This window comes from Atractosteus spatula, chromosome 3, assembly GCF_055471065.1.
Source record: "Atractosteus spatula isolate fAtrSpa1 chromosome 3, fAtrSpa1.hap1, whole genome shotgun sequence".
Classification (NCBI taxonomy): domain Eukaryota; kingdom Metazoa; phylum Chordata; class Actinopteri; order Semionotiformes; family Lepisosteidae; genus Atractosteus; species Atractosteus spatula.
Window position 1 is genome coordinate 9,434,427 of NC_142708.1, and position 26,175 is coordinate 9,460,601.

The 26,175-nt window shown below is 45.3% G+C and overlaps 1 protein-coding gene across 2 annotated transcripts in view; it reads right to left on the bottom strand.

The window, feature by feature from the left end:
- Positions 1 to 25,197, bottom strand: part of scarb2a (scavenger receptor class B, member 2a) — a 35,277-nt gene extending 10,080 nt beyond the window's left edge. For both annotated transcript variants that reach the window (XM_088910155.1, XM_088910156.1), the window contains exons 1-7: positions 24,543 to 25,197; positions 12,348 to 12,505; positions 10,061 to 10,208; positions 7,900 to 8,091; positions 6,988 to 7,079; positions 3,868 to 3,987; positions 75 to 253 (exon numbers count right to left, since the gene is read on the bottom strand). In XM_088910155.1, coding sequence (XP_088766281.1) covers positions 75 to 253; positions 3,868 to 3,987; positions 6,988 to 7,079; positions 7,900 to 8,091; positions 10,061 to 10,208; positions 12,348 to 12,505; positions 24,543 to 24,665 — 1,012 coding nt within the window. In that variant the 5' untranslated portion in view covers positions 24,666 to 25,197. The remainder of the gene's footprint in view (positions 1 to 74; positions 254 to 3,867; positions 3,988 to 6,987; positions 7,080 to 7,899; positions 8,092 to 10,060; positions 10,209 to 12,347; positions 12,506 to 24,542) is intronic.
- Positions 25,198 to 26,175: the final 978 nt, after the last annotated feature.

Here is a 26,175-nt window from a genome sequence, read left to right on the forward strand (position 1 = left end):
TGTCATGGCCACACCCACCACAGAGCTAAGGGCGGGAGTGGGGCGGAGCCAGGAGGGGAGGGGCAGCTGCCTACCTTTCCGACACACGCTGACCTTCAGCACACCAGTGCCCAGGCAGTCTCCAGGTGGCACGCAGAACCCAGCGTTGGCGGGGTTGTCTTCAGGGCTTGCAAGCACTTCCAGCGGCGGGGAGAATCGGTACGCCGGTATGCCCTTGACCTCCACGTCCTTTTCAAAGTCCACGTGGATCGACCTGCAGGTGGGGAATCGAATGTCATCAGAAAAATGCACGCGTTTCTCAAAGGAGATCCTTTATTAAGCTCACCATAAAGTCAAGGGCTCAACAGCTTGAGATCAACAATACATCCAGATGATTCTCTTCCACCTTTCTTTAGGTCCGAAGGGTGGTTTTGATTCCGTCAGTGCTTGCGAACTGTGATTAGCAATGAAACGGGGAAAAACACCATGCAAGAGAAGCACTGCCGAACAATGCAGGTAGATGGCCCACAAAGTGAAGAATCAACCACTGCTCACTACAGTGTCCATTATTAAAACCTTTAGGCCTACTGGTATTGTTGCAACCCTGCCAGTAAGAGGAAGCAAGACTATCTTGTCACCACGTTTCATGAGACAAGTGGTTCAGAAATCAACCACAGGCAACAGACAAAGATCTCCATTACAAACCAGCATCAACAGGGTACAAAGTGTCGAAGTACCACGTGAATGTGGCTTTCAAGACTGCAAGGAAAGAGCTCTATTAGTGTCTATTAGAGACTGACTTGAATTTGTCAGACAACTGGAATCATGTCTCATGGTCAAATAATGAAGGAGGTTTTTGGCACTACAGTTAGCATTAATTTGCCACTCACATTGAGAAACAATGTCCACTGTGGAATATGGTGGTGGGTTTATTACATTTGGGGGAAATCCCCCAAATCATGAATGCCAACACATGCCAGGACATTTAGACCAAACAACTTGTTCCATGCTGAAAAATTGACATTCCAGCATGAGAATATTGATCCATAACGATCAACAGCTAAACTAATAAAGAAATGGTCTGACTGCACACATAATAAATGTTCTTGGCAGGCCACCTCAGGCCTCAGTCCAACTGAACCTTGATGGTTAGAACTCAAGAACAGTTCACAAAAGGAAACCAAATGAAGGAACTAGTGACATTTTTCCAGGACTGGACAAAAATCACCCACACAAGTACCAGAACCTCTTTGCGCACTACAATTCATCCTGGCCACAATCCGTTTTTACCCCTGGGTTCTGGTAGGAGGTCGCAGTATCAGACCACTTACCAATAGATTCAGAAACAGTTTCTTCCTCCAAGCAGTCTGCATCATAAACAGCTCAAATTAGCACCTGCACTTTAAGGTACTGCACTGTTTGCACTATGTCCTGTCTTGGCTGTATTATAATGTCTATTGTCTAAATTTATTGTCCATGTCTGTTTTTCATTTCTGCCTATTTTTTTTTCTCTCTGTTACTGGGTACTGCTGAACGAGTAAGCATTCCAACACACTTGTTGTATATGGCAAATAATTCAAGATTCAAGATTTTTTGTCTCGTCAGTGTAATCCCTGCCAGAGGAGGCTTTACAAAATACAAAGTACTGGTCCAGGGCAGTCAATATATAAATGTGACTCTTGTGTTGTCTGGATTTAATGATTTAGAACAAATATTATTTTATTAAATACAGGATGACTTTTTCATAACACATAATCCAAACTAAATCATTGGGTTATGTTTTTTGTTCATATTTCATCAGGGGTATGAAGAAACCTGGAGGGAACAGAATATAACATTTTGTCAAACTTTATCATGAAGCTGTTATAGGAAAAGTGAACTAAATGTGAATTAACTTTATCTTCAGTCTAAACCACAGATGGGAGTAATTCCAAACTACACCAAAGAAAACAGGGAGAAAAACTAACTCTTCCAGTAAGTGAGATAGTGCCTCATTACAGTACATATCTCCCCATGTGGTTTCACAGCTGCTAAATTTGTGCAATTTAGGAATGCAGATACCTACCACTCCCTTTGACAAGAGTGTGGTAATAATCAGTTTCTGCAAATATCTGTTATTATCCTAGTACACAAGGTTTTTTCCCCCTTTCTTCTTTGATGGCTTTCAACACATTTGACAGCTACTTTGTGTTTTATGGATAGCAAATAATAATTACATACTCCCATATTTTCACACACTATATATTCATGTGTACCAAAAAACAGATTAGAGGAGGGCAAGAACATTAATTCGAGACCTTTGAAAAGGTCTAAAGGAACTGAAACTTTTTAGCTCTGAACAGAGAAGACGTCATACAATTATTTTAATTCCTGGAAGGTACTGACAAAGTCAAGTCCAAGATTTACTTTAGAATCAAAACTGAAACCAGGACAGAAGAAGAACTCAGGGCATCTAGAACTGGAATCAGGAACTATGTCTTTACAGAGAAGGTTGTGGAAATGCTTTCCTTTTACCTGCAGTATATTAAAGTGGAATGTACCAGCAGTCTGAAACAGACAAAGGGATCAGCACATTCCATTCACTTGGAGGACCAGCATGGAAGGGACAGATGGAAACTGCAGTATTAGCTAAGGAAATACAAAGGTCAAAATACTTTGGCATATGAATTGAAGTAAATGACCCTTCAGAATGTTTAGTTGGAAGGTCAACTGTACAGCGGTGAGAATTACCTTCCTACTGCAACACAAAAGAGCTATTTGCCATGTGAGAAACTAGGTGAAAGTACTGTAAGAGGCTATTTGAAAATCATGTGAGAGCTGTCCATGGCTCAGATGAATTCAAGAGATATTATACTGCTACAACAAATACTTTCCATGCAGAATAAAGGGCCATCAAATTCATCACCGCCCAGAGCAAATATTTGGCCCAAATCCCAAATAGAAACAGGACCATCACTAAAATCAAAAACAAGGTCATTACTGCAGTAGGTAAAAAGTCACACTGAAACCAGTGCAAGGGTTAGTCAAAGAAACAGTTCAGTAAGCAAGCATGCGCATTAAGAGACTGAGGTTAAACTGCTTCTGAAAATCACTTCCATTTTTTTCCCCACATACAGCTGTGTGCAAATTGCAAATTTCCCTCCGACACGGTGCTATTTTTAGGTTGGAGCTCTGCTCCTATATTAATACAGATGTATACTTGTCTTTTAAAGCCAAAAAAAGCACTGCCCAGGTCAGGTCTGTCAAGAGACTTTACTTCTAATAGACCTGGAGAGAAACGGAGGGATCATACAGCATGCCTGTGAAATTCTATCATACGCTGTAATCATTTTAGTCCTAGACTCTCCCATCAGGAGCTTCTGCTGCTGGAGGCTCATACACCCACTGGTTTTCACTGCAGCGGAGCTGGATTACTACAGAACTACAGCACAACACATTGGGAAATGAGGCTGTTCATGTTTTATAGTTGGTACTTCACGACAAAAAATGACACAGTGCCCCATCATCACTTCTCAAAATAATCTTCACTTCATCATGCAGAATTAAACGCCGAATTTAATGCAAGTCTGAACTGAAGTGAAGGATAGAGCCAGTTTTGTTACCTCGGCAAGTCACTGCACTCAGCTTTCCCTTCATTTTCCTATGCAGAGGTCGATTCTCAATTAAAGTGTCCCTTGCCCTGCATGCCCAGGCTCTGTCCCTTTTGCCTCTCTAACTTGGAGACACACAGCTTTGTGACACAGAAGAAAAAAACTGCTGCGCGACAGACACCGCCGAGCTGTGGGTTCCTAACCGTGGGGTTCGGATCTGGGGCTGCATCCGCTAATGGCTTACGCTCAAATGAAAAAATAAATAAAATAAACAAGACAACGGTAGAGCAACGCATACCTGCACAGATCGGCCGCAAAGATGAAAAGCGATTCATTCTTCGTTATCAGCGGGTGGAAGGCGCCCCCATCTGTGCCGTTGATCATGTTGCTCTGGTTGGAAGACCACCACTGCATTGTGCTGAGGAAGAGAGCATCGACCGGGTTAACGCCCGCACCTCTCACAAACAAAGCCCCCGCTTCAGTGAAGCCCTAACCCACCCACCAAGCCGCTGGAAAAGAGGTCAAATGAAGGATGATGGGATGGACGGGGAATCAGACTCAAGTGTATACCACAGTAGCACTGAAACACACAGCACATAAAAAAAGCAAACCGTTACTGGCTTTAATTTAGCCCGGCGATACTGAAGTATTTAGTTTAGAGCACAAAAGCGGTGTTCCATGACTTTCTGCCGGCTAACAGAAGTCGGGCAACATTTCCACAACGCTGGAGAAGACTTCTTCAAGAGGTAAAACGCAGTGTAACTAAGTGAGGAGGGACCTTTACTTCCACAGAGTCTGGAACACCTGCAAGGGATTCAATACTTTCTACTCAGGACCTTTTCAATTCAAATTCAGTTTTAACAGAGGCTAGAGAGAATACGACACCAAAACAATATTCTTTCAAAAACTTTAGCATTTATGGCAGGAGATGGTGGGCCAACATTTGCTCATGTCGCAAATCCAGTCATTTAACAAAATCTCTATATGGGATCAGCACTCTGTAAAAACAACCCTCTCTTTCGAATATTCCTTTTTTCTACTACAAGACATTTCCATGTGGTAAGAGAAAGTTAAGAATGCCATGCAAGATCCATAACTTAATAGTACCGTATGCAGCAGCACAGACGTGCAAAAACTTTAAAAATAAGCTTTATACTGTAGGTCTTAAAGAGAATTTCCTATAATCATCTTTTTAAACAGGAAAAAAAGACAGCTAGACGGTAGTCAAAATCAAGGCCATCATGGAAAAAAAAACCTGAACAATTTCCTCTTTTTAGCTGCAGCTCGAGAGGAAAGAAAATGTGCTGCAAAAGCTCTTTGGTGTCCAAAGTGCACAAATCTCCGGTTACTGGTCACAGCACCACGTGGAAGAGCCTCTTCTTCTGGCCACGCGCCACAGCCAGGGAACATCCCATCTGCACTTCAGAATCTGGCTATAGGCACCAAGACAGTTTTATACAGTATGTGGGGGTTGTTTTTTTAAATGAAAAGCTAAATGTCCGAGTGTGTTAAGACAATGGTTACATCAGATGTCAAACAGAGATCTGAACGCACTGCCACACTGGAGGGAGGAGGATCCAACCACACAATCCGAATAAATCTCAACGGCACCCTTGATCAAACTGCAGATTTACTGGCTTCTGCTGCAAGACATCTTTCTACACATTTGTTTTCTAAAGAGGCACATAGGGAGGGATTCTGGTGGTTCTGAGGCCTCATCTTGACCAAGGCGTGCTTTTGGAAATTGCAGAATTGGGTGCTGGTGTATCCAACATCTCCCAGCTCATTACAATTCAAGTGTAACAGCTGCAAGGTTGTACAAGTAAACCACAAGAATGGGCATTGCTGATACTGATCGTGAAGAAGCAAACTGTATCAGATCAAAGCATTTTTACAGGCAATGTTGTCTGACCCTAAACAGCGTACGTAACGGTTTAAAAACTGACCACCAACTGCTAGAATACACACCAAGAAGTCAGGAATTTAAATTTCCAGGTCTTCAATCAACAACTTTGTGAAATGAACTCTTATCTGCCAAGAGATCTTCAAAACAATTTAGGCTGCATCTTTTTTTCAAAAAAAGCCTAAAGAAAGTTAAGCCTAAGAAAGTGTAAATTTTACTTAACCCACAGTGAGCATGGATATATTGTATGTTTTTTTATCAAATAAAATTTAATTGAGCATCCGGTAAACTGTACTTAAGAACATAAAAATATGAGATGCAAAGCCATAAAGCAGGCTGGGTCCTACAGGAGAGAAGGGAAGGTTTCAGATATGTTTTGCAAGAAAAATGAATGCTTATTCATCACAGTCTCCACTCCTTTACACAATAGGATCCCTTGTTTGTGCAAAGCACAGCAAAAACGTACAGATCCTACTCTTACTGTAGTTTAAAGGGTTCTAAAAGAACACAGTGTAGTTCAGAAAAAAGGGATCTGAAAAAGTCAAGTTTAATACAGTACACAGCGTGTCTAAAAGGGCTAACTAAGCTGATGAATTACCTCTCCTCTCTTTATTAATTCAAGCATCAAACACACACCAACAGGTCCAGGTAAAGTAATACGGGCAAATCTCAAAACGACATGGGACTGCTTTTAAAATGAAAACCAGGAGGGTTATGGGAAAACGGAACAAGCGACCCCACCATGACGAAGAAACTGACACCCCGGCTTTTTTGAAGAAACACCTGGGTGGGATCCCTGGATCACTGGAGAAACTAACCCACAAAACGGGCCTGACAAACAAAATGGCCTCTTCTCCTCTGAAATCATAGTCCAAGCACTGACAGATTTGTGATCCCAGCCTAGATACACAGAAACGTCATTCTTTCCAGCAACAAACTGCTAAAGAACAGAATCAACAGCCTCGTCTGTGAAGTAAAGAAAATGTAAGTCTCTGTCCATACATCTGGGACAAGAAGATGTGTACAGAGAGGAAATACCAAACAAATGAGAGTGGTTCTAAGACTCATGTATTGCTGTTCTAATGTTCCGAGCAGCATCACCATCCTTGCCACTCTCCAAATCTCGTTACGAGTGTAGCACGTGTAAATAACTATTATTTTCGCTTGCTTTAGTAGAACCACATGGAAGATTGTTAATTGGCCACTTGACTCGTGTATTTCAATCCATACATTCTGAACCAAATCAGAATATAAACCCTGTACAGCCTGCAGGGACATTTGCCTTGCAAATCTCCCCCATTTAAAAAAAAGCTGTCACCGATAGAGCACTTAAACAGCTATTAGTCCTTATCCGTTTCAACTCTTCTGGTGCAAAAGAGTAAGTCTCTTGACTGCTGACCCTGCACCAATTTGTTCTTTGCAGCTGAACAGTCTGGCTTAGTGTTCCTACTGTCTAGTGCGGTCACATGCTATAAATGAATATTACGCTGTATATTACACTGAATATGTCATTACCTTTGACCGTTCCACGTAGCAATTTTCCCATAATCTCTGTAGTCTTCTTCTCCAGTGTGGAAAACAAACTCTCCTTCACTGGTACCGTTTTTCTAACGGGGGGGGAAAAAATGAACATTCAGTGGACTATGAACTAGTTCAGGCTCACCAGACTCTTGCTCACTTTTACAGCTTTACCAAGTCCAGTAATCTAATGGTTTCATGAAAAGCCTTAACAGTTATTACACTGCTTTAAAAATGGACACGTATGACTAGCACCACCCTAGCTACAATAAAGAGGAGACTATTCTTAATTAAAACCCTTTCAGAACACGTTTTAAGGAACAGTAGCAATGGCGCATAGCGCTTCCGGCTTTCGTAGAAAATGCCAACGAGGGCCGTTCTGAAAATTAAAGCAACCTTTGAACAACGCACTGGTTATTGAGGAAAGGCATTTATATTGTACTGGGGCACGAGAGAAAGGAAGCTCTGCCTTCAATTAGAAAGCAACCAGCTCCCATCTTCTGTCCCCTTTCTGTGTCCTCCTGACCAAAGGCCATGAAACAAGATCATGATGGGTAATCATTTTTTATTCTTTTGTTATTTAGAAGCCATCATCATTAAGACTTAAAATAAGCAAATCTATATATCAACAATGAAAAAAATCCATACTCCTCATCCTGCTGTATGGAGTATGTCAACACTTCGTTACTGTATTTGTCTCTTTTATGCTACTGCCTGCTTCACCTTACTCCACCTAACATTTTCAGCCGTGTAAATGTTAAAAGACTGAAAACTACAACAGAAAGACCCGCTTAAGATCACCAAACGATTAATAAGACAGACAAAATCACAAATTTGAAAAAAAAAGATACAGAAACTGCTTTTAATGTGCCTTTGTTGAATACAGACGATTGCAAATACCAGCCGTACCTTGTACATGAGCCCAAAGTATTCTTCTACCTCAGGCTTAAAGGGTTTGAGTCGCGAAAGAAGAGGGTCTTTGAAGCCCCACAGTATTTCGTTCACTGTGCGAGTCATGAACATCTCCACGCCTATGGAGGCCATCCACAAGGACACCATGGAGCTCAGGAGGAAGCTGGACTTCACAACATCCATCACGGCCTGGAGTGCAGGAGAAAAGAAAGCAGGACAGCGCCAAGGTTATCCTGGGCTTCTGGATCCGGCTGCTGACAAACTGTACCTGCAGCTGTTCAAACCAAGCTTTAGAGCAGGATGCTGAAGTGAGAATGTTTTTCTATAACCGTAACCTGCCCAGAAAACCACACTTTCCAGAGAGGTGTGAAGTTATAGTCATGATCAGCTTGAGGCCAGCAGTGTATTCATCTCCAACAGAGGAAAAAGACAAATAAGGCACTAACTAATTAATAGCGATCAATTAGTAAAACGCCCCGTAGTTACAAAGGATGAAACGATTTTTTCTGGCCTCTCTATTGTCTGGTGTGTTCAAATTTAAACATCAGGACTTATTCCATACCGTAGGACAAAAGCTTAAAAATGAAAAGGGCCTTCCAAAAAAGATACACTGTGAAAATCAGGGAAGATTCTGTACCATTCAGATCTGTGGTTTATTAGATTTTAAATTCAGAACTACGGCCTGAAGACCGGCCGTCGATATCAAAGCAATGGGAGAACACACTACTACTGCTGTTCAACAGTGCAACATTAGCACTATTTGTCTACAAAGAGTATGCACATACTTTACGGTTAAGAACACTAAAGTATAACCTGCATGAAACTAGAAACTGGAAAAAAAACATTAACAGATTAAAGAACACTTTGTTAGTTTTCCAAATGTGCTTTGGCTCTCAGCCTTTGAACAACCAAGCTCTGAGCCAGACTGCATCTATTTCACAACACCGCCAGTTTTTTTAAACACTAAATGGGTTCACTTCCTCAGTGTCCAACAGTGAGCTGGGTCTCGCTTTGCAGCTACAGGACCAAGGACGGGAGACACTCCAAATGTTTTGCAACAATAATTAATAAGAAATGAAGAAACACCGATGATCTCCACATGCCTGGCCCGTCTATCCTTCGGACCAGCGATTCTCCGGCTGCCTTTTTTTTTAACAACTTGTCAATGATGGGTTTCAAGGCATTTTGACGTCTTGAAAGCAGGAATTATGCAGAACGGGCTTTGGATGTCAGAAAAAAATTTTAGATACTCAGGGCTCAATCTAGGCTGCAGGTGGGTTTGATGTCAACAGTTCAAACCCACAAAGTGCGTCTTGGCCACCCCTGGCCTTGGGAATAGGTGCATATTACCCTGCAGCAGCTGAGCACTAGGCCCTCAAGTCTGAATGCTTATTGCAGTTTTGCAAAGCATGTAATCTGCTAGCAGCACTCCTTTTTCACAAACCCACAGGCTGCACTGGCTGGGTGTTGGAGCACTCCAGACACACCTCACTGGACTTCACACTCTGGCACCTCTTATTCCAATGGTAAAAAGTGAAGCGTTTTTCTTTAGTCTTTGAACAAGAGCGAGCTAAGAGGATACAGAAGTCGGAGCCAGTTCTTACCTGCTGATTACATCCATAGAACCTACAGCTTATTTAAGGTTTGAGCACACAATGCAATGCATCTTTGGTTCCTTTACATGAAAAGCAGTTTTGCATAAACATTCCCGGGCTATGACAAATGAGTTTTAGCATGCGATTAGCATAACAAATGCCTAGTACCATTTTTTCTTTGCAAATAGCCCTTTTCAGACTTACAGTGGCAACCTAATTGTATTTTCATGAACTTAAAGATGCACACTGGGAACAAGGAAGCCGTGACTGCCGTGACGGCGTGTACCGCTGGAAAGTACACAACTTGACTTGAGAGTGAATGAAGGGGTTGTAACCTGCTGTTACCTCCCCAGCTGAAACAGCATTAACTCTTGTCGTGTGCAGTGCGCGACTTTAAATGAAAACGTTCGTATCCTGTACAGAACGTAGAATATATCAAGGTGAAACAGGAGCAATGTGGAGGGATCCCGCTGAGCGCAGGGCGCGAAGCCGATCGCCCCTCAGAGGTCAAGCACAAATGCTGCTGGGCTTCCCTCGTTCCCCGCCGCACTGACGCCCCTTACCACAGCTGGGATGTTGACCGTTGTCAGGCGGTCAGTCTCGGGGTCCCCAGCTGACATCTCCGGAAGAAATACGAAAGACTTGGGATTCAAGGCGGAGACCTTCGTTCCGTTTTCCAGAAAGGTTACGTTCTCTCGCGGCCTGTACTCCCTGAAAGAAAAACAAACAAACAAACAAACAACAAGATTAAACCTTGATATGGATTTTTACATCTCAATCTACTTGCACAGTTCCACCCCCCCCCCCCCCCCAAGGACACAATTTTGGAGGGAGAAAAGGGCTGGGAAACACACTGGTCTGCAACACAAGAGATAATCTGAACTTCTGAAGTTTTCTGGGGCTCCAGAAGCGCAGTTTCACACCTTGCCTGGTGGGGTAGTGAGAGGTAGCTGTGTCAGAAAGCCAGTGTGTGTCTCGGCACCAGCAGGGAAGGAGGGAGAGCGAGAGCTCATAGTAGCAAAGGATTGTTCCGATTTACAGGCCTGTGAGACGCAGTGAGCTAGCGAGGCTTGAGAAAGGCCCTGGCCCAGCACAGACAGGCTGAGCGCTATTAGGGTTGAGGCTCTTGCTGGGGAACAAGGTTGGCCAGCTGGACCAGGAGTGGGGTATCACTTGGCCGGGTAGCAGAGTACCTACTCCCCACAGCTAAGCCAGAAGCCTTGATGGCACAGGCTGAATCCCGAGGACTCCCTGTGCCTCATCATCAGCAGACAGACAGGAGGTCTCGGACTGTGAGGCCAGAAAGAGTAAAACAAAACAACAAAATGGCCGATTCCGTGTCGGGGACACAAGCGTTGGCTGTAGATAAGCATCCCTGGCCAACCAGTCTCAACCGGGGAAAACCAGAGATCAGAAAACATACTGATTTTAGTAAAGACCCGGGGCTTCGAGAAGACTGAAAGTGAAGAGGTGCGCTGGAGTGATAAAGGAAGTCAAGGCTGAGAACTGGGCATCACAGAACAGGAGCTGGATACTCCTAAGCCTTGGGATTAATGTAGACTGAGCGAGGAGCGTCAAGTTAAGAGGGGCCGAGAAGGAAGAGGACTGTGCAGGATGTGGATAAGCTAGGAGACAGGCAACTCACTACACAAACAATTAAAGTGACACACTGGCAGTTTTTGGGATTGTGGTGATGTGTGCCGGCGTTTGAGACAAGCATATGTAGGTCATAAGCAGGCCAGGTGACCTTGGTTTAACTTTTATTTCAAATTGATCCTGGAACTTTGATATTTGCTTTGGGATCTTCACTGTGTATTTAACCCACTTCACACACATTGAAATTCAGGCACTGTAAATCTAACCTGGACTTTGGAAAACCAGTGGAAAATGTGAGACAGCCAATGGCAGTTTCAAATATTAAAATTTAAGATGCAATTTTATTGACAAACACGATGTAAATGCTACCTGTTTACAAAGTCAAATAAAATGGTATTCCCTTTTCAATTAACTGTGCCAATCATATGGCAAATTAAATTAATACCAATTAGCAAATATTCCTTGCACACGCTTCTTACTGAAATCCAGCCTTTTGACCTACACAACTGAGTTCTCACTCAGTGCGCTCAGTTTCTAAATTAAAAGAAAGGAGCCTATGACAGTGTGCGGGCACTACCGTACTGTTTAGCATTCAATACAGCTTGCATTTGGACTGACATGCATTTTGCAGAGTGTCAATGGGGAAGTTCCAAGAACAATCAACAGTATTTACATCACTTTTTGTTCATCTGTACCATGTTTTCCCTCACAGTAGGATAAAACAGCACTTGTACATCTGTATTTTCGTTCAGTATCTTCACAAGTTAGCCTCAATCAGCGTTCTGAAATCGTTACAGTGCACATTCAGCACTGCGCACTCCCACCAGGAGAGAAGAGGACAGTGGTTTCACAAGACAAGATTGTGAAACAAATTCAGACAGAACTCGTGAAAGAATCTGCAATGAGCAGAAATAACAGGATGTGGAACTGCAAATATTTTACCAGGAATAAACCCACTGAGATAAAGACACAGAGACATGAGGTGAGCGGTCTGCCTTTAAAAGTAAAAAACAACCTGCACAGCAACCGATAGACGAAGAAGCTTTTTTTTTAATAGTACGTAGACCCTTTATAATGCATCAGTAACGTCCTCAATTTGGGGAATTCCACTACCTGGCTTGAGGAAAACATTCTCTCTTTCTCTTTTCGCATGTAAGGAAGTTGTAGCGCAAAGGAGGCTTCCCTTCCGAACTGGCTAACTGGTCGTCCCCGTGCCTCCTCAACGTGTACGACGGATTTGCGCTTGTTCCTCACCTGTACGTGTATGGGCCGATCTGGGTCACAGCAGGTTTCCCGCCCTTGAGAAACACGTCAGGGTTCGACACGTTGAAGAAAAAAAACTGCATGTAGACTGGAGGAGGGGGGTCCTTCCACGATTCAAAGACATCTTTCCCCTCCGTCAGGGTGATTTCCTGCAAAAAAAAAATGAAAGTCAGTTGCTAAACGGAGAAAAATGGAGCAAAAGACATCTTTGTTTCTAGGCATGACCTATTTTTTCCCCTTAATTCTTCGCTCACCCTTTCACGGACGTTAAATACGACCGGTTTCCTTGGGGACGGAAGGGGGGAAACAAGACACCCTATAAAATCAGAATAATTGCAGCTTTTGGAAGGCCTTTTTTCCCCCACATGCTTTTCCCAGGTAGTTTACGGAGAAGGAGCAGAACACAGCTTGACCCCCCGGGTCTGAGATTTTACACTGACCCGCGCCGTCGGAGCCACTCCCTAGGGGGATCCTAGAGGGTCCCAGACAGCAGAAGAGCGAGCCTGGCTCCTCTGAAGGGGAACCGCAGTCCCAATTTCACAGGCCGGTAATTAAATCTCGGTAACAAAATAAACGCATCGACGGTGTGTATATAACTCTTACAAACTTCGAATGAAGCACAAAATCCTTAACTCTGTGAAAGTGCCGCAAACCGCCATGTTGTCGCAAAACCCGCATTCGAGTTCCCAGGAATTGCGCCACGATGAGGCCCTTCCTGCTCACTAGTCCCTGTTCCATGTTCCACCGCGACCTGTATGCAGCTGACACGTGAGCAGTATTTGTCGGCAGAAAGGCGCCTCCAAGTTGAAGGCAATATCTGTATTGGATCAAACGAGAAGTATTCGCAAGCCTGCTTGTTGACAGTGTAAATCGGGCCGCTGCGCTTCAGCGAAGTTTTGTTGCCTCGTTCTGAATCACAGAATAGGGTGCCGCGCGTACCTGGAAATCTCATCTATTTTGTGAGGTAAACTCTACACAGAAACTTGTCAATTTACTGTTACTGTAGCCTGAAATGCACTCCTCAGTGCCGATTCCCCTTTAAGCAGCTCTTTTACACTACATTCTTTACACCCCTCAGCTTTGCTACAGGTGTTGAACATCTTGTACCAGTGGACTGCCTGAAGACGCCCTTCTTTCTGCAGACACAAAAAAACAAAGCTTCAGCAAATCCCCACCCTCAGCCACCGCCTACAGCTTCCCCACATTGTTTGAACAAGATCCAAGAGGTCCATTTAAGTGTGTTTTCAGTTGCTGTCTTTTTGACAGCTTCCTTGGGATATGATGGCTTAAACCAGGCAAGATTTTACGCAGTCGAAATAGTTGTACACGTCTGTGGCTATATCTCTGGTTACATTATTTTGTACATTGTTCTTTCAACCAGGGTGCCAGCTTTCAAACATTCTTGCTGTCTCTTGTGGTAAACCTTTAGAAAATGTAACAAGATTTAGGCTCGGCCTTGGTGCAGACAATGTCTTTATTGACTGTATTTTACTGCAGAGAGACACGGATGCCAGTCTCTATTGTTCTGTTGTAAAATGTCTCATGATAATTCATCATGAAAGGTACTATGTGACAAATTATGAGCACGTTTCTCTCTGTGAGAACATCAATTTCCATGCAACAACTCTACATAGGCATACCAAGTGCATAAAAGTGTAAAATTCAAACAAGCTCACCTGAGAAACTTGCTATTAGCGAAGTATTATGCTGCATACAAGTCTGGATAGCCTATTTTTGAATTTGAATGTAAAGAGATGTTACAAAATCTTAACCATTATACTTAATACATTAAGTACTTCCAGTCCTCAGCTGCTGTATAAATATTCTTACCTAAACCCACATAACCTGGAACATTTAGCAAACAAAAATGAAAACTGTGCTAGTTACAGCTGGAAAGACTAAATAAAGTAAAAAAGAGTGGGTTGTTTGAGAATCCAATAAACTCTGCATTTTCGAATCATGTATGGATCTTTCACATGACGAATTCAGAACGTGACCTATGTTTCCCAGTAATGGGAATGTCTTCTCCAAGAGAGGCAGTGGACTAGTGCAAGATGCTAATGGCAAACAGTACACACCGTACCTAGGGCAAACACTAGGACATACAGGACACTGTGGAAAAGCAGCAGAACATTTTTGCATTTAGTTTTGCATCAGACCCAGAGGTCAGTGTGAATGTTAATGCTTGGCCATACTCAATGGCTGGGATTAAACACAGTCCAGAAGACCCTAAGGCTCTCATAACAACACAGGAAAAGCTACAAAGAAGAGGATGACGCCCAGCCCGCCCACCTGATGGACCCGATGGACCTTTCTTGTTCTGGAATACAGCCACTGACCTCCGGGCAAGACCAGCAATGCGCACGGTACTATAGGCCTTTAATGTGACTTCAGCTATAGAAATGCAAAACAAACTGAACTTGTTTGTGACTCCTCTGAACCTATGAGACCCCTACATGTCAGCTCTGCATCAACTGTTTGCATACCCCCTGTTCAAAACTGAAGACCTGTCCTGCTGCGCTCATCTGCAGAGCAGGCCAGTGAGCACGACCGTCCACACTGACAGTCTGACACTGGCACTCTGATCCCAGCGGGCACAGTTAAATCACTACCGGGCTCATTTTAACTACAACAGAACATTTCCCTTGAACACGCAGCGTGACATCCATTGCTTGTAAACAGCTTAATGTGGTTTTTATTAGCGAGTCTCTGAAATAACGAGCACACTGCCACACCAGAGAGCACTACACAGAATGTGGCCAAATTAGCCGAAACGTGGTGAAAAATAGCCCGCTCTAAAAATCTCTAGCAGGGAGTCTTTTGAAGGCAAAGTCCCGAGTTGAGGTTTATTCTAGAGCTGCATTATCAAACAGGAGTTACTGCACATGTTTGACAAAAAGATAAGAACGTGAAAAAAAATATATAGGTCAAACTGCAAACAGTTCAGAGCTCATTCAGGAGATTCTGTAAGACAACTGAAACAGGGCTATAGCCTAGGAAGCAGAGCCCTTTCATAATGAAAAGGTTAAGCCACCTGCCTTAATTGAGCCGATGTTCCACAAGCTGAAACTATGTAGAACCGAGAAGAGGAGGAACTTGTTACACAAAGACTTAAGGGACCACAGAACAACTATCGTCTTCTTCCTGACACCCAAGTCCCTTACACACTGGAAACCAAACGGTTTTTTGACACCGAATGGCCTCTTTTCCCCTGTAACCTTTTTTTTTAAGCTCAGAAATATTTACTTGTTTTACCAAAGACCCTTCAAGTTATCCAAACCACGGTAAGGGCTGTGGACACAGAGCCAGCGTTGGCAAATCTGAGCTATTGAGAGGGCGTTCGTTACCGGTAATGACAAAATTAGTATTTAATGTTCTGCCCGAAACGATGGAACAGAAAGTGTTCCCAAAACACTCCCTGACATAAATGTATATGCAGATATACAGAAGCTCAGGGAATCACACTAACCATGAAATCCTACAGTCACAGAAGACCGATCACACGCACTGACAAATCGTTCCATCGTTTTTTTTGTAAAGCAACAATTAAAGCTTTCTTTGCATGATCTCCTGTATGTTCTGTACACATTTTTGAACGCTTAATGAGCAGTTCTGTCTGAGAATGCACATGCTGGAAACATATGACTTCTGTACACATGGTCAGACTGTGTGTTGAGAGTGCACTGTCATTATCACGTCTGCAGATAGAAGCATTACATAAATACTTATTTTTTACAAATTCCCTCCTATAATTCCCTAGGGGACGAGCGGTGGCTCTGTGGCTAAGGATCTGCGCCTGTGGCTGGAAGGTTGCCGGTTCAAATCCCGTGGCCGGCAGAGGAATCCTACTCCGTTGGGCCCCTGAGCAAGGCCCTTAGCCCCAGCAGCTCCAGGGGCGCTGTATAAATGGCTGACCCTGTGCTCTGAGCCCAAGCTTCTCTCCCTGTCTGTGTGCCCGTGTGTCTCATGGAGAGCAAGTTGGGGTATGTGAAAAGACAAATTCCTAATGCAAGAAATTGTATATGGCTAATAAAGTGATCTTATCTTATCTCTTATATACAATGAACACTTTCCAGCTCCAGCATAGCATTTGCTGATTCGCAAACACAAAGACAGTGGTTTGCAGTGATCAAGCCAAGTTAACAGATTAAACAGATCCCTGAGATCTATACACACAGGTACACTCTGTAAGGGAAGTTTCAGTTGAGCTATATTGATTTTACAACTGTGCAACGATCGCCTAAGGTTTCAAAACCATTTACAAGCTATGGCAGTGGCACCATTAATGAACAGAAATGATCCGTACAACTTAGAACACGCCTGAGACACTTGATATCAGTCAATGATCATTTCTGTCATCAGAACAGAAAGGCAAAGGTACTACTACTTTGTAATTTGTCTGACACGTCCCCAAAGCAACTTACAGTACATTTGCACCCATTTATACAGCTGGGTATTGTCCTGGAGCAGTTTTACGTGATGCATCTTGCTCACTGGAACAGCAGCAGTGTCCCAATTGGGATATAAGATCCACAGCCTAACAGTCACAAGTCCAGGAGGCTCTACACTGCTGCCGAGTGAAATATTGAGAACTAAAACGAAATGAACAGAAGAATTTTTCTTTTACAGAAGGTTATGAAAAGCCCAACACTGCTGTTAAAACTGCCATGGCCCATTGGTAGATCTCTGTAGTACATGACTGCACCACGAGCATGAGGAAATGTCAGGAAAAAAAAAAAAGAGACCTGCCAAAATCCAGATAACTCGACAGCATAATTTTGAGAACAAAAGCGAACAGCCTTGTAAAGGCGATGGGACAAAACAGTAAACTGACCAATGCTCTTTTCTTTCCATTCCATATGAAGAACGCAAAAGGAGGAGGAGAACTACGCAGTGCCAGATCCTCCAGGCCTGTTTGACGGCCATGTCTGGCCCACGTACATGAAACATAAAAACAAGCTCCTATACCGACAAACATCTACAACAAAACAACAATTAAACACGCACCTGAGTTGCATACAAAACCCTCCGTGAAAGAACTCAAAAATAAAGCAAATACAGTACAAGTACATTCCAAAAAGCTCAAAAGGGGCTGAGATCAGCATGTTTTTAAGGCATCAATGTGCAGTGAAATAAGAGAATTACAGTAAGTTAGTGATTCGTCTTTACAGTGCACCAAAACAATTCTCTCGCTTCTGTGGATGTCAAATTCCAGGAGTTACATTACTAAGATTCAGTCATATAACACCTGCCTTTCAGGCATGTTTTCAGTGCTGTAATTTCATAGCGGAAGAAAAAAAAAGCTCTAGCAGGAACCACCCATTCTTTAAGAAGCTGAACCACAAGATTTTGTACGCTGTTCCTCTACCAAGAACTTGGCCATGTGGCACTGCTCCGTTAAGCTCCTGGGGAACCTGTCTGCACTCTTGACAGAACCTGAATGTGAAGAGTCGAACTAAAATCCCCCCCCCCCCAAAAATGCTTACGACATAAAAATGTGATCAAAGTCAGTCGCCGCAAGTTAAAAAGATAAAAAGAGTTACTCAATGAAGCACAACCACGAAGACTCAGCGGCTGGCAGAAGAAACGTTACATGGAATGAGGCCGCGTTGAGCAGGCTGACGGCCCACACGCAGCGCGACAGATCGATTTTTGGGACAACCGCACGAGCAAAAACAGCATCCAAGTCTTCGGAAGATACAATCTCCCTTCCAATCTGATGAGAAGCAAGACCTCAAAGCTAGAAGTGGAATGCCACAGGAATGGAAAGATAATACAGTTTCTCTGAGGCAAATAAAATACTGGCTGGGCGGGTGGGTTTCAGCAACTAGACGTCAGGTAAGCCCTTTCAGGATCCTGGATAAGACTAAGTTACGTGTGAACAGGTGTTGTTCAACATCGCACACACTGTGATCTTCATGGTGGATTGTCCACTCGTGGACACAAAGCAGAGGAGAGCACAGCCACCTCTCTCACAGGGACTGACCTTCATGGCACACCCAACTGGGAAAGCATGTGCTTGTGAAGTTGTATAACACACTAGTAACACCTGGTATAGAATATCAATTACAGTGATGATCACAATATCCTGAAAAAAAAGTACTGAAGCTCTGGAATCAGGCCAGAAAAGCGCAAACGGATACATTCCTGACTCGAAGGAGATGTCCTGCTCTCACAGGCTGAACGAATTGAACCCTTTTGGTCCTGAGCAGAGAAGACTACAAGGAGTCTTGAGTCACAAGTTCTGTCAAAGACACCAGCGGATTTCTTCAGAACGAACAGTGAAACACGAGCTAGGTGGAAGTGCATTCCAAGAACAGGAAGCGCTTCTCTATCCAAAGGGCTGTAGGAAGGCTGAGTATGGGACAAGGTGCAGTACCTAGATAAGATAAGATCAGATCACTTTATTGGCCACATACAATTTCTTGTATTAGGAATTTGTCTTATCACATACCCCAGCTTGCTCTCCATGAGACATACAGACAGGGAGAGAGAAGCCTGGGGTCACAGCGCAGGGTCATTTATACGGCGCCGCTGGAGCAGCTGGGGTTAAGGGGCTTGCTCAGGGGCCCAACAGAGTAGGATTCCTCTGCCGGCCGTGGGATACGAACGGGCAACCTTCCAGCCACAGGCGCAGATCCTTAGCCACAGAGCCACCGCTCCGCCCCCTTTAGCGACTGTATGGGGATGAAGCTGATTCCCTGGCTTCTTTCCAGAAAGGACTGGATGAGATCCAAATGGGCTAGATGGGCTCATGGCTTCCTCTCATTTCATAACATTCTTTTCCTACGAGAGCCTGAGGGTCTTCCGAATTCTGTTTAATCCCAGCCATTGATAAATGAACTGCCTTTCTTTGGGCCTAACTGATCAAGGGGGCTTTTACAAATGGGGAAACTCCCAGCCCACAGCCTCAGCATCAACAGGATGAATTCCTCCTGTGCTAGGAGTGGCTGTACAGCTTGCCACTTTCTAAACATTTCATAGAATTTCAAGGACTTCCAGTGACAGACAGCTAAGGATATCCCTCTTCCCAAGTCCCACCGTTACCAGGGAAATTCCTTCAGGCCTGGCCTCCTCCCGAGAGTTATACTTTGTAAATGGAAGCATTTACTCATGTGATGTGCAGAAAATACTGCGTTGCTTCAAAAGATGAAGGAGTATTCACATGACTGGGAAGCCCACTAAGGATTTGTGGATAACCTTCAGCTCATTCGTCTCTTTAATCAGAACCTTGATCTGGACAGAAGATTAAAATTGCGTCACATTTGTTCCTGCCTGGGGAGAATCCCATCTGGCCAGTATCTCCCATTCCACAGACTGACAGTGGGCTATTATGTGTCCCAGTTAAGCAGAAGTGTGTTCGAAGCTGCTTGTCTTGAGAGCAAACAGCAAAACAAGAATCTGAGAACACAAGTGGAAACTTCATGGAAATGCACTGAAAACAGCGGAAGAACTGGAGGCACTTGTTTCTATAAAGGGTTGTGGGAGTATGGAACAAGCTGCCCAGCCATGTTCCTGAAACCTTTAACATATTTCAAGAAACAGCTGGATGAGATGCTCCGATCAATCAGCATCCAAATGACCTAGATGGGCCAAACAGCCTCTTCATTCTTCCTCACTTGCATGCCTCTGGGGGGGGGGGGGGGGTTGGGGGGGCTGTAAAAATGGCGCTCCAGGCCCCAGACCTGTGTCCGCCACACACTCCAAGGCACCCTGCAGGTTTCCAGATCCACTGCGGATCTACACAAAAGGTGCTGTGGTGTGTACTGAGCAGCTTGGACACCAGGACACTACACAAACGGAGCAGCACCAATCGGAGAAAGTGACCAGAGGAAGACGCAGGAGTAGCAGGCAGCCCGCAGTGCATCGCCCGGGGCTGGATGCAGACTCTCATAAAGACACACGTTTGTGCTCTACAGGGAAACAGGGCAATTCCACTATAAGAGGAGAAACCCCTTCTCTGTGTGGAGGAGAGTCCTGGGCTGGGCTGGGAAAGCACTCCTGTCAGCAGTACTGCACAGAGCTGCCGGCTGCCGGCTGCATCCACTGCTGAATTCCTGGACTCAACAAGCAGCAAACAGGCTTGCCAGCATCCACTTCAAACCTAAGGGAAACACTCAGAGTGCCCACTCGGAAACATTCAGGAGCCTAGTCATCCCGGAGGCGCAAAGCACAGCCCATCTGGAGGGCTGACCCTGCACAACGGCTCGATCTCGGAGACAGCGGCGGCCAGCTTGGTATCGAACCGACAAAACGTTTTCAAACGGATACTGCACAGATGGCAAAAAATAACTTGCATTAAAAATGCAAGCTCCAAGGATAATGGGAAATCGTCATAAATAAGTGAACCTGAACTTCTTGTAATCGATACCAAAAAAGAAAATATAGCACCTTTTGTAAAGGTTGTTTGTCTCAATTTCCTAAGTTATTTTCCTAAGGCAACTGCTAAACCAGGCCTCTATCTTTCTCTTACTGATACAGTACTTCACTCTGATGCATTACTTACTGACAAAAAAGGGGAAACAAACTCGCGCTCACTCTTGAAACTGGGCTCGAAATGTAAAATCCTCTCTTATGTTTGCAGACAAAACTACAAATCTGCAATAGGGTTTCAGTAACTATTTTATCAAGTGAAATAATCGAAGAATAACTCATGTTGGATAATAGGGCAGCTATTCAACTTTTAACATGATGGTTAAAAAACTTGTTTTAATGTGCCCTTTAAGGTTTTGCCTTCCCAATCTTGCACCATTCCCAGGAATATTGCCTGGCCCTTCTGGATCCATGTGCCAGGAAAAGCAGCAAGCCTGATGCTCACGATCTTGCACAGTCCACAATCTGAACACAGTTGGTTCACCTCAAGCAACAACCCCGCCAATGTTGTGTTTTTTTTCTCTCCCCCCCGTCAGCTGACCTTGCTTCGCCTTGACTTCCCCAGTTCAGGAGCAAGCAGCCCCTCTGCCATTCTGCGCTACAGAAAACAAGTTGCACAAGTACAGGTTCAGAGGGCTGGAGCCTGTACACAATTCAGACGGTCAAATTCCATTAAAACAAAAAAAATCACTGATTCTCAGAAACTCCTCTCCCTGGTCTGGCACCCTGAACAATGTAGGACCCAATTTCCAACATCTACTTATTGAAACAGTGTTTATTGGCACCAGTTAACAGGATGGAATGGTCTGGCTGTCCAGTTCCATTTAACCTTCAGTCCCAGCAACCAGACTGAAAAACAGGAAAGATGCAGAATCTCAAACAGTTATGTAAGATGCGGGAGGCAATTCGAATTTGCATAAAAAGTAATTCATCTGTTATTCTAATTTTCTATTTGCCTTGTTTCTATTTATGCTTGTGAAACGGGCGATTTTTTTTAGGTCTGAATTGTATTACAATGAAGTATAAAAATGGTATGTTCTGCTGTACAACACAAACGATGGGTACGTCTTTGAAACGCCAATAGTTTGAGTCTGTACGTGCTGAAAATACTTAACTCATGTTATACTGTTTTTCTACCATGCATAAAACACAACCATGCTCTTTCATTTTAGTGTGTGCTCTCCGTAATTTTCCTCGGGAACAGAAATGCTTTTGAAAAAAAGGCACCAAACAAAACAGATCATTATCCCCTTAAAAGACGTGAATTGGAGTTATTCAAAACTGCACTATAACATCTAAAAGACTTGTTTGCTTTGCTGGGGTACACAATATTTCACTGAAAGGAAAAGCACAAAGCCGGCTGTGCTTCGCTCTTCAAAGGCACAATCGGCACCTTGTCTTCAGACGATGCAGGACTACGCAAAACATTTTAAGACTGGGAAGACTTTTTTAAAACTGACCGCTGCTAACACGGTCCTGATCCGTTTTCTGTGCAAATTGTAACTCTTGTCAGAAAACCTTTATCCAACTGCACGGTACACAAAAGGAGCAAAGCGTGATGCTCGGTTGTGAACTGAATTAAACTCACTTAACCTTTTCCAGGCACAGTAAAGCTTTCAAAGTTAAACATTAACGACACGCTGGAAGAAATGTTCGTGGGGTACATTTGCACACAGCCGAACAGCAGTGAACAGCCCACAGCACACATCCCCGTCTGCGATCTTCACACACCGGCGCTGTGTGAGTAAGGCTGTAGTCTTGTGAAGAGCTGATTTAAGATCACGCCTGTGCATTCAGCTCAGAGGAACTGCAGAATTTCGTCAAATTCGCACGGTGCACAGTAAACACAGGGCACCCAGTCCTCAAGAGTGCACTTTTCATTGAGAAAACTCCGAAAGGAGCTGAGCAGGACACACGCCGAACCCTCCAGGCACCGCTCTGGGGTTGAGCCTGCCTGCTACAGCGGCAGTGAGCACAGCCTCATTCAGTGTACTGGGCGTACTGGGACAGCTGGTTTTAAAACCGCCTATACGATTAGAAACCCGGAGCGCCCAGCACAGACCTCGCACGAAGATCTCCTCTCACCAAGAAGCCAATGTAAATCAAAATCTGTACATCGAAGTTAGACAGGTCCCCACCCGCAGCTGGCAAGCATTCGTCATGAACACCTGCTTCTGCACATACTGCCAAGCAGTGCAGCAGGTCCGGGTCCTGACTTCTCCACACAGATACCACACAGCTATTATTTCACTGCCAAGCGATCACTCATCACATTTCTGTGTCAAAAACACCAGATCCTAGCGAGTGCTGGAGACTCTTGCACTTGCTGGAGAACGTCTGAAAGCAACTCCTGACTGATCGGGAGGGATCGATCAGTTCTGCAAGCTTTGTATACAGTAGCACCGGTTCAGTGGGTGACTACCCTTCTGAATCCCCGACATTTCCTTTTTTCCCCCCGTTTTGGAACCACCCTCCATAATATTCGGAAACAATGTAAAAGCGTCAGGTAAGCGCGTCGTGTAGTGTAACCCCACCGGCATTTCAGCCTTCTCCACATCACATACACATCACATACAACCCGGAGTTTCTTACAATACAAAAGGGAGGGGGGGGGAGGCTATCTTATGACAGCTAGCAACAAAAGATTGACATGGCCCTTTCGTGAGAGCATCGGAAATTAGCGCCGGAGGATAATGCCGCGAGTCTTTAAATGACATAACTGCTATGTTTTCGCTCGGGCGGATAGCGGATTGGGTTAAAAAAAAAAAAATCTCTCTCCTCACGCCGAGACTGGCGGCGAACTGCGGGTGAGCAGACACTGAAGTTTAAGGCTATCCAGGGCTAAAAAGTGCCCATCGATTCCGTCGCCAAGGACGGGGCCGGGAAACGCAAGGGTTAAAGAAATTGCAAATGTTTCAGAGGGACTCCCGTGCTCTCAATCCTTTGAGACCCTCTCCCTCCCCCCCCCCCCCCAAGGGCTTTGTGACTGGGAAAGGGGTTTAACGGGCGAATGCGCCCAGCCAGCGAAAACACGACATCACCTCATTTTCAAACGGGTGTGTATAAAGCGTTATTTCCCTCCGCGCAGTATTTGAGGCGTTAAGCGGGAAAGGCAGTGGGGACGGCGGTCATGCCGGAGTCATTCCCCAAACCTGGAAACCTCTAGCGGCTAGACCGCGGGTGACTTTCATCCGCTCAGCCCAGATCTGTGGCGCTGGACAAGCACGAAGACACAAGTCGGTTCCGCCGCGGGTAAAACTTTCAAGAACCAGAACTGCCGAACCGGCCCGGACGCGGACCTACACGGTCGGAGCCGAGGCGGAAGAAGCGGTTTGAGCGACTGGCGCTGCTGCTCCCTCCAAAGTAAAGCCAATCCAATTCCAACCCATTACGGATACATGTCGTCTTGACATCGGGTCACTGTGTCCGCCTTCAAGCGTTTCGGGTTTCGCGAAGACGGTCTCGGGTCAGCCCTATCCGTCCAAAGCCGTCTCGAATAAAAACCCGAATAACTCAATAATAATGACACCCGTACCGGCAGCGGCTAAGGAAGGAGCTAACTGCCAAGCCGCTTAATTGGCTAATTGAGCGGTTACAGGAAGAACCCGTCGTAAAGGCAAGCAAAGATGCAGAAGCAAATCTTTAAAACGGGATCTGAGAGGTGCGAGCCAAGTCATGACCCGTACAGCAATTAATCGCCGCCGTAGTTCGTCAGAAACAGCTGCCCCTAGTCCTGGAGGATCTGACACAGAGAAATCGTCAACCTCGCAAATGAACAGAAATACCCCCCCCCCCCCACTCTCCCCACCTTACCTTCTTCAGCCGGTTGAAAATGATGGTCGGGAAGACCTGAGCCACCACCAGGGCGATCCCCACGATCAGCAGGTGAGCGCAGATAATGCCGGTGCCGTAAATGGCACAGGACCTCCTCGTCATGACTGCAGGTAAGAGCTCAGGCAGGGCTGGCGAAAGGCTGAATGAAAAACTGCCCTGTCCGCTGCGCTCGTCCTCTCTGTTGTTGGTTTTTTTGTGTGTGTGTGTGTCGTGTGCCTTGTGCGAGCTCTTCCCCGCAACCACGCTCGTCGGCTCTCCTTCTCCGGAAAAGTTCGCCGGCGCGGCTCGTCAGGACTCGAGAGTTGCCCGTCGAAGTCGTGTTCAAAATTCCCCCCTCCCCAGTGTGGTCTTTTGGGCAGGGAGGAAAGAAGAAGAAGAAGAAGAAGAAGAAGAAAAAAAAAGAAGCCCCGCAAAAGCCTTCTCCCGGTCCAAACGGGAGCTCTCGTCGCTGCTGCTGCTGCTGCTGCGGCTTGTGGAGCGGTGTAGCGGTGTGCAGCGGACACTCAAGCTCCGGCAGGGCAGGGCAGGGCAGGGCGACCACGCCGGCGGGGTAACGGTGACTGACTGACTGACTGACTGACTGCGCCGCCTCCGCCGCCGCCTGCAGTGCAGCCGGGCGCTTGGCACGAGGAATGGAGGGGCGGCTCTGCGCGAGGCGGTGTGGCTCCGCGAGCGGGGAGCGAGACGAGGAGGCGGAGCGCGGGGCCGGCCGGCGGGCGGGCGGTGATGGCACCGATTTGCGGTTGAGGTCACTTCGCTTGGCCACGGCGTTGTGGTTTTTTTTGGGGGGGGGGGTAAAAATATACCCCCTCTTCCGCGCTGGACGAGCTTTTTAAGAGCTGCTGGGTTGCCGGCCCCTACAATTTAAGGCGTTGCGAGCCACACCACAGCGTGAAAGGGGGAGGTCACAGGGTGCTTTAAACATTCAAATAAGATGATGATGATGGTGGGGAGGAGGAGGAGGAGGAGGAGGAGGTCGGGCAACTAACGCGCTGGGCAGACAGTCGGGTTATGAAAATTCCTATCTTCCCGCCGTGCCGGTGCACTGCCAGGGGTCTGCATTTTGTTAACGCGCTGAATGAAAGAGAAATGGAAGTGTACCGGCCCTGGGTGCGAGCAGCTCAGCTTCTGACGGGGGGGGGGGTATCTGGGCGCTTCTCATCATGCGTGGCGAAGATGAGAAAGAGAGCGCTCGGTACCGCTCTTTAAAAACAGAAAAACCGTTACAAAAATTCATCATCATCGATTGCTGGTCATTATGACGACCTCTTTTAAACAGAGTTATAGAGACGCATGTATTTATATCAATGTCACTCTACACCTACAGTTAGAGCAGCGCCTTCAATGCTTTATTCATTTTCTTTCCAATCTACCCCCTAGTTGATCCCCCACGCTGAAACCGAGTGTGTATCCACGGCATTCTTAAAAAAGACATTCATTACAAATCCTTATCTTCCCGAGTTGTTGTTGTTGTTGTTTTAACTCTCGGTGGCCGGTGCTCTCTGCCATGTGTGGAGAATGAGACGAACATGAAACTAACGGAATACAGACAGCGGTATTCTAGGGAAAACTGTATTACTTGTTTCTGTGAAGACTTGACGTCTTGCGTTTT